This window comes from Stenella coeruleoalba (genome assembly GCF_951394435.1).
Source record: "Stenella coeruleoalba genome assembly, chromosome: 1".
Classification (NCBI taxonomy): domain Eukaryota; kingdom Metazoa; phylum Chordata; class Mammalia; order Artiodactyla; family Delphinidae; genus Stenella; species Stenella coeruleoalba.
Genome location: NC_137169.1, coordinates 12,808,209 through 12,824,430, shown reverse-complemented (window position 1 = coordinate 12,824,430; position 16,222 = coordinate 12,808,209). Strand labels below are relative to the sequence as shown.

The window sequence follows — 16,222 nt, the reverse complement described above, 5'->3', positions numbered from 1 at the left end:
CCCCACTTTCCATCTCCAGACTCAAAGCTGTCTTTTGAACATCTCTTTAGGGTGTCTAACAGGTTTTTTACATTTAACGTGTCCAAAACGAAACTCTTAGCTCCCCACTTCTGCCCCGTCCAAACCTGCCCGGGTCAGGCCACAGTTGCCCCATCATCGGATTCATCCTGGCCTTCTCTCCTTCCCTCGAGCTCACATCCAGTCACCAGTGAACCCTGTCAGCTCCCCCTTTACAGCATCACCTGCTGACATTCACGTCTCTTCCACGCCTAACGCCCTGGTCCAGGCACCAGTGTTTTCCATGTGGATTTTCACAATAGGCTGGTCCCCCTGCTTCTTCTCCTGCTGCCCACGATCTGGTCTCAGCACAGCAGCAGAGGGATCCTCTTAACACAGAAGTCATTCAACATCCCTTCTGTTCACAGCCTTTCCCCGGGGGCTCTGCAGTCTGCGCGGAGTTGGCTACGCCCTCCTCACTCCTGCAAACCCAGCTCTTGTTCTCCCTCCGGTTGCCAAGCTCCCTCCTGCCTTCGACCCTTTGCACTTGGGTTCTCTTCGTTCACAATGTTCAGCTCCCGAGCCTCCGCTGGGCCCTCCATGCCTCATTTCCTTCTCAGAGGTCTTCCCTGACTGCCCTATTTAAGTCCGTGTGACATGGGTGACACCATGAACCCCACACTCCCTAACCCCACGACCCAGCTTCATTTCAACCCATGGCGCTTGTCACCTGACATGTCATGTTTATTTGACATGTTTTTCTATTGCCTGTCTCTCCTGTTTCTCCCTCTAGAATGTGGGGAATTTTCCTATTTTACTTTCACTAAAACTACTGTCTTCTCAGCACCCAGCGTGGTGTCTGGTGTGGGCAAGGGGTACAAGAAACCCCTGTTTTATGGTTGAGGACAAGGCAACCCAGGAACGTGGAACTGTACCCGAGCAAGAATCTATGGACCGGGCTTCCCTGGTGGCGCAGTGGTTGAGAGTCTGCCTGCTGATGCAGGGGACACGGGTTCGTGCCCCGGTCTGGGAAGATCCCACATGCTGCGGAGCGGCTGGGCCTGTGAGCCATGGCCGCTGAGCCTGAGCGTCCGGAGCCTGTGCTCCGCAACGGGAGAGGCAACAATAGTGATAGGCCCGCTAAAAAAAAAAAAAAAAAAAAAAAAAGAACCTATGGACCTTTCTGGGACAGACCCCCCTCCACCATGTCTTCTGCCTGCCTCTTGTTTGTAATTTTAGCCTCCTAGGCCTTCCCCCAAGTTCCAAAGAATAAATTTAATCAGAAAAATGAGAAAATGCAGAAACAATGGAAAACAGCCAAGCAAGACAAAATAATAATAGTTTAGCCATTAAACAAAGTCAAGGATCTCTAGTTCCTCCTCAAGGGCTATGGATAATATTGTGAGCCACGTCCTTTGAGCTCTTTTGCAGATACTGAAGCCCCCACCAGGTGGAAGAAGTTAACTGTATGCTGCCCACAAGCACATAGACCCCAGACTGGTTGGAAGGTTGATGATGTTGACTCCCAATTACCTCACCACCAGCCAATCAGAAGAATGTGCACGAGCTGATCACACACCCCGAAACACTCTCCCTCACCCTGTCTTTGTGTGTGTGTGTGTGTGGTACACGGGCCTCTCACTGTCGCGTCCTCTCCCGCTGCGGAGCACAGGCTCCGGACGCGCAGGCTCAGCGGCCATGGCTCACGGGCCCAGCCGCTCCGCAGCATGTGGGATCTTCCCAGACCGGGGCACGAACCCGCGTCCCCTGCATCGGCAGGCAGACTCTCAACCACTGCGCCACCAGGGAAGCCCCATGCTCAGCTTTTGGTGCCTCGTCTACCCTTCACAACAACCCTCGCAGGAACCCTTGCTGTCCTCATTTAGCAGATGAAAAAATCTTCTCAGAGAGGTTAAGTAACCTTCCTGGTAAAGGATGGAAGGAGCGGCAGGTTTGTCTTCTATATTATGCTGTCCCGCTGACTTGAAAATGAGTGTGTGTGCCCTGAGCGTGTCCCCGGCGGGGACCGGAGGAAGGAAATAGTCACGGAAGACGTAGGAAGGAAAAAGGAAAATGTTGAAACTTTGCAACACAAGCGCTTCAATGTGATCCCTTGGGAGCCGGCAGGATGTGGGGCACTGAGGCAGGAGAGCTCTCTTCCCCCTCCACGCACCTGAACTTTGCAGGGTGAAGTCAGTGCAGACCAGGAAGATGGCACCATGACCTCTGACCCCTTTCTGCCCTAAGACAATGAGACTGGGGTGTATCTTCACAGGCCTCGGGTCGGAGAGGGGTCTCAGAGGCCATCCTGGCCAGCTCCTTGCCTGTCGCAGAACCCTGTGCTTGAACAGGCAGCTCACTACCTTACAGCCCTCTGTGCTTTGACAGCTCAGGTAATTAGAAAGCTTTTCCTTTTACTTGGCTGCAACCTGTATCCAGAAGCTTCCTCCCACTGGGGCTCCACAGGCCACACCTTACCTCCGCTACTCGGAAGTTGACCACCTGGTCTCTAGGGAGAAGAGAAACACAGCAATCATGGAGCCCCTCCCCTGCCGTCCATCCTACCTGCTGCTTGGACACCACCAGCCCCCAGGGATGATCTCATGGGTCAGGGGACTCCTCTGCCCAGCCTAGGGTCTGGGCAGGGAGGGCAGAATGGGGCTGACCCCGCCTCCAGCTAGGGGAGTGGGTATGGGGGTGGCGGCAGAGGACCAGGTTGCCCTGGAGGCTTGTCCAGGGCATTGTGCCGGGGGAGAGGCGAGGGCAGAAGGGAGAATAATGCAGAACTGGATGGAAAGGCTGAGGAGCAAGCTGGCGGGCAGCCCTTGAGCAGACCAGGCCAGCCAAGCCTGTGACTCCTCCTTCACACTTGAGCAGCCACCTGTCTGCCCAGAGCCCCAGAGGTGCCACTCTCCAGGTGTCCCGGACTTGACGTTCCCTGGACCGAAGCCACAAGAAATGCCCTGGGACCAGCCAGCAGGACCTGGCAAGTCCTCTCGGGTACGACCAGGTCTGTGGTCGCTTCTGCCAGGAGCCGAGAACCACTGTGGCCAACAGTCCCACGGAGCTGGCCAGACCCCCACAGGCTCCGGCCCTAAAGAACGTCAGCTCCGGGGAGCACACGGAGTCCTGTTAGTGCTGTCGGCCGCTCTGCCTCAACATGCATTTCCTGAGCACCTACTGTGCCACGCTGGGCACCAGGAAAGAAGAGATGAGTCACCCCTGGCCCTGCCCTCATGGCATCCACCCAGGGCAGGGACATCACGGGCCCCAAAGTACTTTTACTCCGTTCCGATTCCATCCCCACGGCCCCTGTTTGCTGAGCAGAGCAGTTATTATCCTTCTCCCCATTTTACAGATGATGTGAAATTCAGAGGGAGGTCACATGCGGGGCGACAATGGAGAGCTGAGATGTGACCCCACTCAGGGTCTGACTCCAAAGCTCACCCTCTGCCTTGCCTTCACCCACCCCTCGCACCAACCCAACAACGTAGAAAATTCCCCAATAATGGGCTCTCTTGGGGTTGAGCTCATAGAATTTGCGATCAGGCAAACCTGGGTTCAAATCCCAGCTCTGCCATTTGTTGGCTGTGTGACTTTGGGCAAGTCTCTTGACATCTCTGTGTCTCAGTTTCCTTGTCTGCAAAATGGGGATCGTAGTAGTCGCTACCTCATAGGCTTGTTGTGAGATTTAATTGAGATAGTACAGCAAGCACTGTGAGCTGAAGATGGTGCTGTCACCATTGTCATTACTGTCACAAGGGGCATGGGGAGGAGGCAGACCCTGGGGAATAGGATTCTTCCATCTCCCTTCACTCTCAGACCTGACCCCAAACCCGGTTAGCGATGCAATTGTTAGCGTCCACATTCTGAAGGTTTTTTAGCTCCCAGACTAAGGTGGGAGCCCCTCGGGGGCGGGGGTGGGTCATATCATCTCCAGGTGCCTCAGCCCAGCACAGAGCTGAATAAGGAGCAGGTGACCAGTAACATTTGTCAAGTGACCACAGCAGGGCAAAGGTCACAGAAAGTTCAGGCCCCCGTGTGGCTTCCTCCTTGGTCCTCCCTGGGTGCTGGCTGTGGCCGACAGAGGTTGGGGAGGGCAATGGCTGACATCACATCACAGGCAGACCCCACATCACAGGCAGGGATTTTCCCCTAAGTGTAGAATGGCACAGGGTGTAGCTATGTCCTCTCCCTCTTTCCTTCCTTCCCAGAGATAAGAATCACGGGTGCTTTATGCCCTGTCATTGCTCAGCTAAGGCCACACCCAGAGAGCCTGCAAGGAGGGCAGGGCTGGCCAGGCCTTCTTTCAGTGGACCCCTGCCTGCCCAAGGATGGGGGCTAGAGATGGGGGGTGGCAGCTTTCCACCCCGGGCCTTCCCAGCAGAGGCAAACAGGAGCTGGGGGCCAGAACATCCTTAAGAGAAGAGCCCTGAATGGAAAGTCAGAATCATGAGTCACTTCTCCCCTCTCAGCCTCAGTTTCCCCATCTGCAAGATGGGAAATTGTATGGCTGTGCTCCGTGGATTATGCAATTCTCATCTGTAAAATGGGGGCCAAATTCACAGGTACAATTAACTGGTGATATTATCCTCATCTAGCATGGGAGGAAACAGGCTCAGAGAGGTTAAGTAACTGGCCCAAAGTCACACAGCCTGCAAGGACCAGCCTGACCCTAACTGGTGGTTATGACTGGTTACCAGCCATCTTGTTCTCTGCAGTCATCGAACTGACTCTCAGAGGCCCCATTCCAAAGGAGCTTCCTCCTCTGGGGCCCAGGCTGCACAGAGCCCAGTCTTCCTTCTTGTCCAGGTCCGGAAGCCCCAGCCCACCCTTTCACTACATCTGGCAGCCTGGCTCAGACCACACCCTCTGCAGGATCCTTCTGAGGGATTTCTGGCCTTCCCTTTGCCCACTCTCCCAGCACAGCGATGGAGACCCAGGTGGGGGTATAGGCAGGGTCATAAACGTGGGGGTATAGGCAGGGTCATAAACGTGGGGGTATAGGCAGGGTCGTAAACGTGGGGGTACAGGCAGGGTCGTAAATGTGGGGTTATAGGCAGGGTCGTAAACGTGGCAGGGAAGGTGTGCAGGAGAAGTGCTTGGCAGGACTTCGGGTGGCCTTGGTCTCAAATGCAGAGTGACTGGGTTCTCTGTTCTGGGGCCCAGGGTGCATTTGGAGACCCAACTCAGGTCTGTACCTGCTGCGAGGCCAGGCTCCTGAAAAGTTCCGGCCGGACCCAGCTCCCTCGGCACCCGCCCCTGGGTGGCAGCATTTGGAATCGCCCCCACTGCTCCCGGCCCACAGCTGAGGTCCCCCTCCTGGGCTCCCCAGGTGGCTGATGTCTTTGGCTGGGTGTGGAGTTGCCAGTTCCTTCCAGCCTCAGCCCCACCGCCCACACGTCTTTGAGCATCAGGACCACTTGGCAGAGCTGAACGGCTGCTTCTAGCCACAGCAGAGGGAATGGAAGCTTCTCTGGACATAGCAAAGGAGAGGACAACACATCACAGGGAAAGCATTTTGGGGGTCAAGGAGGCATCTACATCATGGGTGAGCGATCACCCCTCCATTCCCTGCATCTCGAGTCTTCTCTTGGGGTCCGCTGCCTGGCCCCGGGCCCGCCACCAAGAGAGGAAGGCGGGGATTGGGGGGAGGAGAGAGAAGTGGAGTTGGAAGTGATGGGAGCAGTAGGGGGAAGAGGAGACAGTCAAGGATGAGGAGAGGTTCCAAGACCAAAATGATGGGAAGGAGAAGCGGGGACAGGGAAGGGGCTATAGGGCCAGAAGAGGGGAGGGAAGAGTGTCTGAATGGATTCCCAGGTCTCAAAATGGGAGTTAGTTAGCAACGAGGACCAGGGAGGCAGGCACAACTGTAGACTTAGGGGGCGGCTGACCTCTGGTACCCTCTCTGATGCCAGTATTTTACGTTTCAAGAGCTCACACTGCCCCATTTCACATCCAGATCCTGTAACTCCCTGGCTCTCCTGGCTCCGTGGACCTTACAGGGGACCCCGGCCTCATAATCTCCAAGAACCCTCGAATCTAAACATTAACATCACTTCCAATGAAGGAATGCGATACAGCAACAGGACGGAACAAGTAGGAGAGGAGATCCTCACCTGGTTTTAAATCCAGGTCCCAGCCCGGCTCTCAGAGCCTGTCACTCATCATGAATTAGTGTTGGCCTTAATCCTGTAATTATCCCTGAGGAGCACAATTATGTTTCATTGTACTTCTTCGCAAGTTAAAAGCATTAATTTACTTAATGTAAACATCAAGTATATATAGATCAGGACTACCCTGGTGGTGCAGTGGTTGAGAATCCGCCTGCCAATGCAGGGGACACAGGTTCGAGCCCTGGTCCGGGAAGATCCCACATGCCGCGGAGCAACTAAGCCCATGCGCCACAGCTACTGAGCCTGTGCTCTAGAGCCTGCGAGCCACAACTGTTGAGCCTGTGTGCCACAACTACTGAAGCCCACGAGCCTAGAGCCCGTGCTCCACAACAAGAGAAGCCACTGCAGTGCGAAGCCCGTGCACTGCAATGAAGAGTAGCCCCTGCTCACCTCAGCTAGAGAAAGCCCACGCACAGCAACGAAGACACAACACAGCCAAAAATAAGTAAATAAAATAAATTTATTTATTTATTTTTAAATAAATTTATTTTTTTAAAAAAAGAATATATAGACCACAAGTTTTACAACTCTGTTTTGGCATTTTGGGTTTTTGAAATACAGGGAACCCCAGAAAAGAGAAGTGGTCTGGGTCTTTTCTCTGGCTCATCTGAGAGGCCCTACAGAGACCCCCTTCCCTGTGCTCCTGGAATTCCAGTCATCTTGGATCTAAGAGTCTATTTGGCTTTGAGGCTTGTGTAGGGCTGGGGGAGGCTTAGAAAAACTCCAGGAGATCGTCCCGAGCCCCACCCAGCCAGCCTTCTCCTCCATCCCTAAGGGTAAATGTTCATGTGATCTCCAGCCTGGGGCTCTGATTCTGGCCTCTGGGCAGCCAGGGAGCGCCAGGCTGGACGGCTAATGGATTCCCCATGCCACACCCCCTCTTTTTTGGCATAAGTCCTCTGGGGACCACCTTCAAGAAAAGGACAGAGACAGCCAGGGCCATCTGGCCAAACCCAGGGGTTCGCGGTGGAGAGCTAGCCCGCTGGGGTGAGGGTGTAGGATCTGCAGAGCATGCTGAGTCAGGGGATTTCTAAGGTTCCTTGGGCTGGGACCCCCTGGGGCACACAATTACCCCCAAATAACCAGCCTAGAGAGCACATGGGGGAATGAATCACATCCCATGACTCCCACACGCCCATCTCCACTGGCTCTGGAAGGTTGGGAGTCTGGGCAGCTCAGGTGACCAGCACAGGTGACCCTCTTCTGGGGGGCTTCTGCCTTCTACCAGCAAGGCCAAACAGAGGCCCCTTGCTCAGCCTCAGCTGGAGCCAGGCACCTGGCACTGGGGGTGGGAGAGCCCCAAGTTCATCATCAAGTACAGCCCCTTCATCCTAGACAGCCAAGGCCCTGGAGTGAGCTTCAAGCTCCTCTTAAACCTTCCCAGGTTGTCAACACACGGCCCCCTTCCTCCACCTGTCTTGACAATTCTATATCACCTTTCTCCACCTATCAGAGACCTCAGTGGCTGGAAGTTCTTCCTTAGGTCTACTTTTAAACCAACTTGCTGCAGAATAAACTTCTGTTTTCTAGTTTAGAGATTCTCCGTGGCTATGATGCTAGTCACTACCAACGTCCAGGGTGAAGTTTCTTTTTTTTTAACATCTTTATTGGAGTATAATTGCTTTACAATGGTGTGTTAGTTTCTGCTTTATAACAAAGTGAATCAGTTATACATATACATATGTTCCCATATCCCCTCCTTCTTGCATCTCCCTTCCTCCCACCCTCCCTATCCCACCCCTCTAAGTGGTCACAAAGCACCGAGTTGATCTCCCTGTGCGGCTGCTTCCCACTAGCTATCTATTTTACATTTGGTAGTGTATATATGTCCATGCCACTCTCACTTCGTCCCAGCTCACCCTTCCCCTTCCCCATATCCTCAAGTCCATTCTCTACTAGGTCTGTGTCTTTATTCCCGTCTTACCCCTAGGTTCTTCATGACCTTTTTTTTTTTTCTTAGATTCCATATATATGTGTTAGCATACGGTATTTGTTTTTCTCTTTCTGACTTACTTCACTCTGTATGACAGACTCTAGGTCCAACCAGGGGTGACGTTTCTTGAAGGGCTCTTGGGTACAGGTCCCTCACGGTGCTCCCTCAGGACCCCAGAGCAGCCCCCTCTCCCAGAGTCGGCCAGAGCACAGCAGCTACAGACAACCAGGCAGCTTCCCCTCGGCTGGGCCACGGCCCCCACTTGAGCATGCTAAAGCATCTGGTGACCCCAAAGGAGTTTACAGATGGCATCGCCCATGTTCCCACCACACACCCGCTGATCTGTCCTCTGCTCCTTCCACCCTCTGACACAGGATGGGAAGAACAAATAGTGGAGGAAAGGGAACCCACAGAGCTGCCAGAGCGGTAAGCACTTCCCACTCTCACAGAGCCAGGGCCCTACACATGCGTGCCCACACTCATCCTCCCCCTAAGCCATTAACATCAGTGCTGTTGCTTCCCCATTTGTCAGATGAGGTAACAGGCTCAGAGAAATGCAGCAGCTCGCCCGGGGTCCCACAGCCACCAGTGGAGCTACGATGAGGCCCCGAGTCTGTCCAAGTCCAGAGTGGGTGCTTTACCGCCACGCTAAACTGAATCGGGGGCTCAGTTCATCCTGCCAGGGCCCAGAGAGGGCCAGTGGCTTGGCCCACGCCAGACAGCAAGTCAGTGGCAGAGCCAGAACCAGAACCTAAGTCTCCTGGCTCCCAGTCAAACGCTTCTGTCCTCAGTCAGCAGCACAACCTATCATGTAGGGCCTGAGGTTCTGAAATTACCTTCCAGAAATAGCCATCCCCTGGGATGAGAACAGGGGTCTGGAATCGGGAAGATAGGGGCTCACCAGAGACCTCTTCCCTACTTTTGATGTTGAAGCGGAGTTACCAGATAAAGTACAGGATGCCTAGCTAAATGTGAATTTCAGCTAAACAGCCTTAAAAAAAAAAAAAAAGTATGTTCCATGCAATATACTAAAAAAAAAAGCATTTTTTAAAATCTGAAATGTAAACTTAACTGGGTGCCCTGTATTTTCATTTGCCAAGTCTGGCAACCATATGATAAAAGGGCAGCGGAAAATGGGATCTCTGTTAGCCACCCAGATGCAAGAGAACCAGCCCCACGCCAGGGCCCCCAGCATGACTTAGAGCCGAGGTCTGGCCTCCCAGGGCTCCTGGCTCTCCCTCCCCAGCCCCAGGCCACTGCCCCAGAGAGGGAGGCAGGGAGGTCTTCTGGGGCAGAGGCTCCCCTGAGGCCAGGTGAAGCTGGGCCCAACTCAGATCCCACCTTATAACAGACCTCAGCCCCCACCTACTCTGGGAGGGAGACTCTCACCTTGACTGCCCCCTGCCCATCTGCAGGGTCTCTGGTCCCATCCAATCCAGTAGAGATGGAGCTCATAGAGAGTGTGTTGAGTTGGAAAGACCCCCAAAGACCCCCAAGACCAACTTCCTCAATGGCCAGGTGGGGAAACTCACACTGGGCCAGGTCCCTGGACCTCCATCTGGGTAAAGCCAGGCCAGGAAGTATTGGGACCAACAGGGGCAGCTAATGCTTCCACTGCCCTGAGAGGTACCATCAGTGTCATAATCACCATCATCCTCCCGGCAAACACAAGCCCCAGGCTTGTTCCAAGTTCTTTTCCTTTATTAAAAAACACATCAAAACATAAGCCCCAGGCTTATCCCAGTTCTTTTCTTTCATTAACACATTGAATCATTCCCTAACCACTCCGTCTTGATCCCAGTCGCCCCGGCTGGCCTTCTAGGAACGAGCTGCACCACACACACTGCCCCTCCCCACCTCAGAGAGATGGGTTGGCAAGAAATTGAGGGCAAAATCAGGGGAGACCAGTCCTGTCCCCCGTCTTGAGCAACAACTCATTCTGATGCTCCACACAAGTTCCACTGGGATGTCAGAACGCAGAGCCCAGACCCTAAAGTCTGGCCCCAGGGCTCAGAGCTGGAACACTCATCCAGGGGCTTGAGGCCAAAGGCTTGACCCTGGTGCCAGGAGCCAGAGCCCCAAGATGGACCTGATATCCTAGTCCCTCTGCTCTGCTGTCCAAACAACCTCTTGTCAGCATCCTCCAATATGCCCCATTCGTCCACCAGGCGCCCACGCCGTTGCCGCGGGTCCTCCAGCCCAGCAGCCAGGTGGGTGCTTTCGGCTCTCACCTGTAAACATCCACGTATGTTTCGATTCCCACCACACACACAGCGTAGGTAGGCTTCTTCAGGGACAGCTGCACAGCTCTCTGTGGGGCCATCCTGTCCCCCAGGCTCCAAGTCTCCTTGCGCCCTGGCTTCCTAGCTCCTCTCCTAGGCACCTCGTCTCCAGGAAGGAGCGTGAGTTCTGAAGTTTCGGTGCTTTCCTCCTCCCTTTTATTTCACACTATGACCTGATTAGCCTGCCTGAGCCCGGTCCCCACCTCCATGCCCATCCCGCCTCACTTGGGCCTGTCAATCCAAGAGGCTGAGGGAGGTGGCACCCAAGGCGTCTCTGGGGGATGGGGAAGCGGGGACCCCTGGTGGAGCAGGGCTCAGCTGTCAACAGAAGACAAGCTCCCCAGCAGCCCCCGTCCCCCCTTCTCTAGCTTCCCCTCTATCCTCAGACTCTCAGTGCCTGAATCCACAGGGTAACGATGTCAGCATTTTCTGAGGGCTCTGTGCTGGCTAAGTGGCTTGCAGATCTTATGTCATACGTTAAGGGATCAGTTCGCACATAAAAGCACGGTGCAATCAGACTGTTCCGGCTCCGCCACTTAGAACCTATGATCTTGGCAAGTTCTTCAACCTCTCCATGGCTCCGTTTCTCCACGGAGAAGATGGCAGTTGTAGCCGTAGTACCTGTTCCACTGGGTTGATGTGGAGATTACATGAGCTATGTGTAGGAGGGTTAGCACAGTGCCTGGCACCTAGTATTCACTAGAAGAAAGCCTGGCAACTATTACTAGTCTCCTCATTTTACAGGAAGAGTCTGTATGAGGGGACAGAGTCCCCACCTCCAGAAATGCCCAGACTGATTAGGGAGATGGGAAACACACAAATGGCATAGACGTTTACTTGGTTACTTTTGATTTCGAAGATCTTCCTGGAATGATCCTTCTTACTGCCAACATACCTGATTGCAAGTGTTCTTGATCTGCAAAGTTCATTACACCCAAAAGCACTGAGGCAGAGTCTAGATTTGCCACATGGATACGGAACCCAGCAAAACAGCACTTCAAGGATGCTCAATGATTTTGTTTCCATCACTCTCACCCCTCCCCATTAACCAGGACCTGAGCCATTTTGTTTATCTGTAATGTAATGTGGAGTGTATAAAACAGGTTCCTGAAGAGCATGTGGGGATATTCCCATTAGAGAAGGATGGATGGATGGGTGGATGGGTGGATGGATGGATGGGTGGGTGGATGGATGGGTGGATGGATGGGTGGATGGATGGATGGGTGGGTGGATGGATTGATGGGTGGGTGGATGGATGGGTGGGTGGATGGATGGGTGGGTGGATGGATGGATGGGTGGGTGGATGGATGGGTGGATGGATGGGTGGGTGGATGGATGGATGGGTGGATGGATGGATGGGTGGATGGATGGATGGGTGGGTGGATGGATTGATGGGTGGGTGGATGGATGGGTGGGTGGATGGATGGGTGGGTGGATGGATGGGTGGATGGATGGGTGGGTGGATGGATGGGTGAGTGGATGGATGGGTGGATGGATGGATGGATGGGTGGGTGGATGGATGGGTGGATGGATGGATGGGTGGATGGATGGGTGGGTGGATGGATGGGTGGGTGGGTGGATGGATGGGTGGATGGATGGATGGGTGGATGGATGGGTGGATGGATGGATGGGTGGGTGGATGGATGGGTGGGTGGGTGGATGGATGGGTGGGTGGATGGGTGGGTGGATGGATGGGTGGGTGGGTGGATGGGTGGGTGGGTGGATGGGTGGGTGGAGATATTGGAAAGAGGGAGGAAGGCAGGTTGGTGCATAAAGAGCTGTCTGCAAAGACGATGATGATAACGGTGAGGCCAATGGTGATGATGATGATGGTGATGACGATGACAGGTGATGATGAGATGCTAGCAAACGCATCCATAGCCCTCACTGTGTGCCAAGCACAGTTCTAAGCCCCTTCCATGGATCTACTTATCTAATCCTCACGACAATACTGGTTGACAGGTACTGATTAGGCCTGGAATCCCAAGTTCAAACAGACCACAGCCTGGGTGTGCAGGATGTGTCCTTTATGGGTTGTGGGCAGGGTAGGGGCCTGGGCAGATCGTGGTGTCTTAAAAAGAAATGTACTCAGAGCTGGAGGAAAGGAGGAGGCAATAGCAGAGAGTGGGCAGAGAGGCTGAGAGGAGCACAAATATCCCCATTTTACAAGAAGAAATCGAGGCACCGACAAGTAAAGACCCTCTCAAGATCCATAGCTGGAAAGTGGTCATGCCAGGACTTGAGCCCAGGCCATCTGACCCTAGAGGGGCTTATACTGTGGAGGCCTCTACCTGGGAGGAAGAAGAGCGTGTCCTTTTTACCTTTTCTTCGTGCTCAGTTTTTATAAGCAAATATTTTTACCTTTGAAAAAAATAAAGTCTCTCTTGGAAGAAAAATAAGAAGAGTTTCCTGCTCCCAGTCTCCCTGCCCACCCTCTGCAATTTGCTCCCTTCCTCTAGTTTCTTCTGGTTCTGAGAACACTTAAGACACCAAGACCTGCCCAGACCCTTGCCCTGCCCACAACCCACAAAAGGTACCTCCTGCACACCCAGGCTGTGGTCTATGTGTACTTGGGATTCCAGGCATGATTCGTCAGGTCTGGGAGGAGGAGGGGTGGGGGAGCCAGATGACGTCATGGCCCCTCTCCCTTCTGGCAGGTAGGACACAGCTGGGTTTGCCTCCAAACACAGCGCTGTGCAGGGGCAGAGGCCTGGGGGTTGCTGGGTGACCATGAGACTCCAGCACAACTCCAGGACGTCCCTGGAACCACCCAGGGAAACTGTAGCAGGGAGGGGTTCCGGGGCTGGTGCTACCATGCCTAGCGCCTCATTTTCCCCATTCTTCAACAATTTTTTTGAGCACCTACCATGCGCCGGCATTATTCTGGCACTAGGGATACAACAGTGAAACCAAGTCCCTGCCCTCATGGGGCACACAGAGTAGCAAGAGGAACAGAGAATAAACTGGGAGGCTAGAGAGGGGGATGTCAGGAGGTGATGAGGACAAACAGAGCAGGGTACGGGACAGAGAGGATAGGGGTGCTGCTTTGATCAGGAAAGGTCTCCAAAGAAATGATACTGGGACAGAGATCTGAAAATGAGACCTTTGTGATCTCAAGGGCTCTTCCAACCTCTAGGTCATCTAGGATTCCATTCTCCCTGCTCCAGTCTCCCTGTCCACAAAGCAGGGCTGTTGATCGAGCTCAGAGTTTCCAAATGCCTTCAGGGGTCAGGCAGATAACATGTGTGAAGCTACCAAGTACAAGACAATAGGGACAAGTGGCGACTGTGGCAAAGGGAATAGAGCCTGCTTTGCCCAATGTATTGAAATTCAATGTTTCTTAAAAAGCAGAACACTATGGCTCAAGCAAAACTAACTCATTTGTAAGTCAGACCTGACCCTTGGGCCTTTAGTTAGAGACCCCAGCACTGACTGTTTATGAATTGCTGGGTAAGGAGGGTATAACTCTGGTTGGGGAAGTCATATGATGCCCACAGGGATAAGCTACCTGGGCCCAGGTGAGTCTTGGCACCATCGGGGCCTGGAACCTGCCTGTCTCGGGCCTTGTGACCAGTCAGAGTGGGCTCTGAGCTGTTCCCATGATAGCTGACACCAGCTGTGGGCTCTTCCACTCTGGGGGAGCCCCCCCCCAACACACACACACAGAGTCTGTACCTGAGCTTTCCTAGGACAACAGTGGAGGGAGGGAGGGAGGGAGGACCTGCAGAGCTGAGCTCCTAGACACCCTGCCCTGTGGCCTTTCTCCATGCCCCACACCCCTGAGCACCACGGGAACAGTTCCCTCTGCTTTCCAGAATCCTCAGCTTCAAGCTGGAAGGGTTCCTGGAGACCATCAGACCAACTCCTCCATTTTCCAGTTGGGTGAGCCAAGGCTCAGAGAAAAGCAATGACATCCCTGAGATGACATAGCAGTCACTGGATCCAAGGTTTTCCTTCCTTCCTTCATTTCTTCATTGATAAAACATCTATTGGGCACTTTCTGTATATAGGTGTTGTTCTAGAAATCAGAGTTCTCACCACCTGTTGAGTCCTCTCAGTTTCTTATATGGACACACCCCTCTGGGACCTCCCAGGTCACCCCCAACACCCTTCTGTGCCCCTGATACCCAGAGCAGGATCCTGGACCCCCAGGTGGATGGAGGAAGGGCCCCGAGGGCTCTCGAAACCAGTAGGTGGCATTTTGGGGGTGCTTTGAGAAGCCCCGGTTCTTTATGTCTCAGAGCAGAAAGAATTCAGCGAAAGGCAAAGTGATAGATAAGAAGTGATTTATTAGAATAGGACGCTTGTGAAGCTGACAAGCGAATGGGCAAGAGGGTGCCACGCCCCAAGAAGTTAGTGGGCTACAGTTTTATAATCAAAGGAAAAGTGGGGAGGAGGAAATAACCACCTTCTTCCTCATTCTTGAGCAGATGTCATGCTTCCATCATCAGCTCCTCCTCCAAGTTGGGCCAGGGAGTTTTCTTGTCCCTATGTGGTCAAGCCACGACTGTAAATGATTGATTTTTATGTGTGCAGAGAGCACGTCCTAGGGGTCATTAACTTACTGAGCTCACTGGGCAGGATGTGGGACTCATGCCACCATTGTTTTATTGTTTTGGGGCATGTCTCGTGCTTCTGTTGAATTGTTTCACTGTTAAGCAAGCTTGCTTGCTTTTGTGGCTAAGCAAACCTGTTTTCTTGAGTGATCATTAACTTACAGGGGTCTCCCATACTTTTTTCTTTACTTACAATCCCCCAGTGGGATTAACTGTTTAATTTGTCCCTTTACTCTCTCCCTATTACTCTGACTTAGCCATAGTGAGAAGGCAGGATTCCCACCAATTCCTGCAGGGCCAGAGCGCCTGGGGCTAGCGGCTCTAAAGGCAGGAAGTGGAGGGGGCCATGAGTCACCCAACTGGATCCACACTGTCCCCTCAGAGCCCCGAAACCCCAGCCCAGGTCACCAGGGACCTTCAGGAATCACCAACTCCTTCCTCGGCTCTGGGACATCTATGGCTCCGCCGCGTGGGGGGACTGGACTGGGCAAGGTCTAGGCCTGCGGGGCTGTGGTCAGGTAAGATCAGCCCCATCTCCGCAGGTGGCCGACTCAGCTGCCTCCGCAGCACATCTTCTCCTTCCCCACCGCCAGCATCGAAAGTCACACCACCTGACCCGTCTGCTCTCCCTCCCAAATCTCTCTTGACCCCACCCCATCCTCTCTGTCCCCACCCTCATCCCCGTTGCTACCCTGGTCCCAGCCACCATCATCTCTCAGCAGAGACCTGAGCTGCCTCCTGGTCCCCCAGACCCCAGACTGACTTGCACTCCACGCTGCAGGCAGCAGTGATCTGTTTGAAACCTACATCTGATGACATCATCCCCTGAGAAGCCTTCCACAGCTCCGTATGGTCCCAGGATAAAGGAAGGTGGGCAAAGCCTACAGCTGGGGGCTGCTGTCTGGGGTTCCAGCCTGGGCTCTGCCATTTCTTAGATTTCAGGACCCTGGGCAAATGATTTACCTTCTCTGAGGCTCAGTCTCCTAATTCATAAAGCCTGGAATAATGTAGAAATTATTAAGGACATATGTAAAGTGCCTGGGGCAGAATGGATCCTCAAAAAATAGAAATTTAGGAATTCCCTGGCAGTCCAGTGGTTAGGACTCGGTGGTCTCACTGCCAGGGTCCTGGGTTTGATACCTGGTCAGGGACCTAAAAGCCCATAAGCCACGCGGTGCGGCCAGAAAAAATTAGAAACGTAGCCTGGCATTCAAGGCTCCCAGACCAGGCCCCTGACGAGCCTCCTTCACTCAGTACCTGGCCCCTGTCTTGATCATT

At 53.6% G+C, this 16,222-nt stretch overlaps 1 protein-coding gene across 1 annotated transcript in view; it reads right to left on the bottom strand.

Annotated features, from left to right (window-relative positions):
- LOC307195047 (protein-arginine deiminase type-1-like) overlaps positions 1 to 10,429 on the bottom strand; it is a gene marked incomplete at both ends in the record, with an annotated part of 32,338 nt that extends 21,909 nt beyond the window's left edge. Inside the window, one exon of the mRNA XM_079938696.1 lies at positions 10,338 to 10,429. Coding sequence (XP_079794822.1) covers positions 10,338 to 10,429 — 92 coding nt within the window. The remainder of the gene's footprint in view (positions 1 to 10,337) is intronic.
- Between the last annotated feature and the right edge of the window lie 5,793 nt (positions 10,430 to 16,222).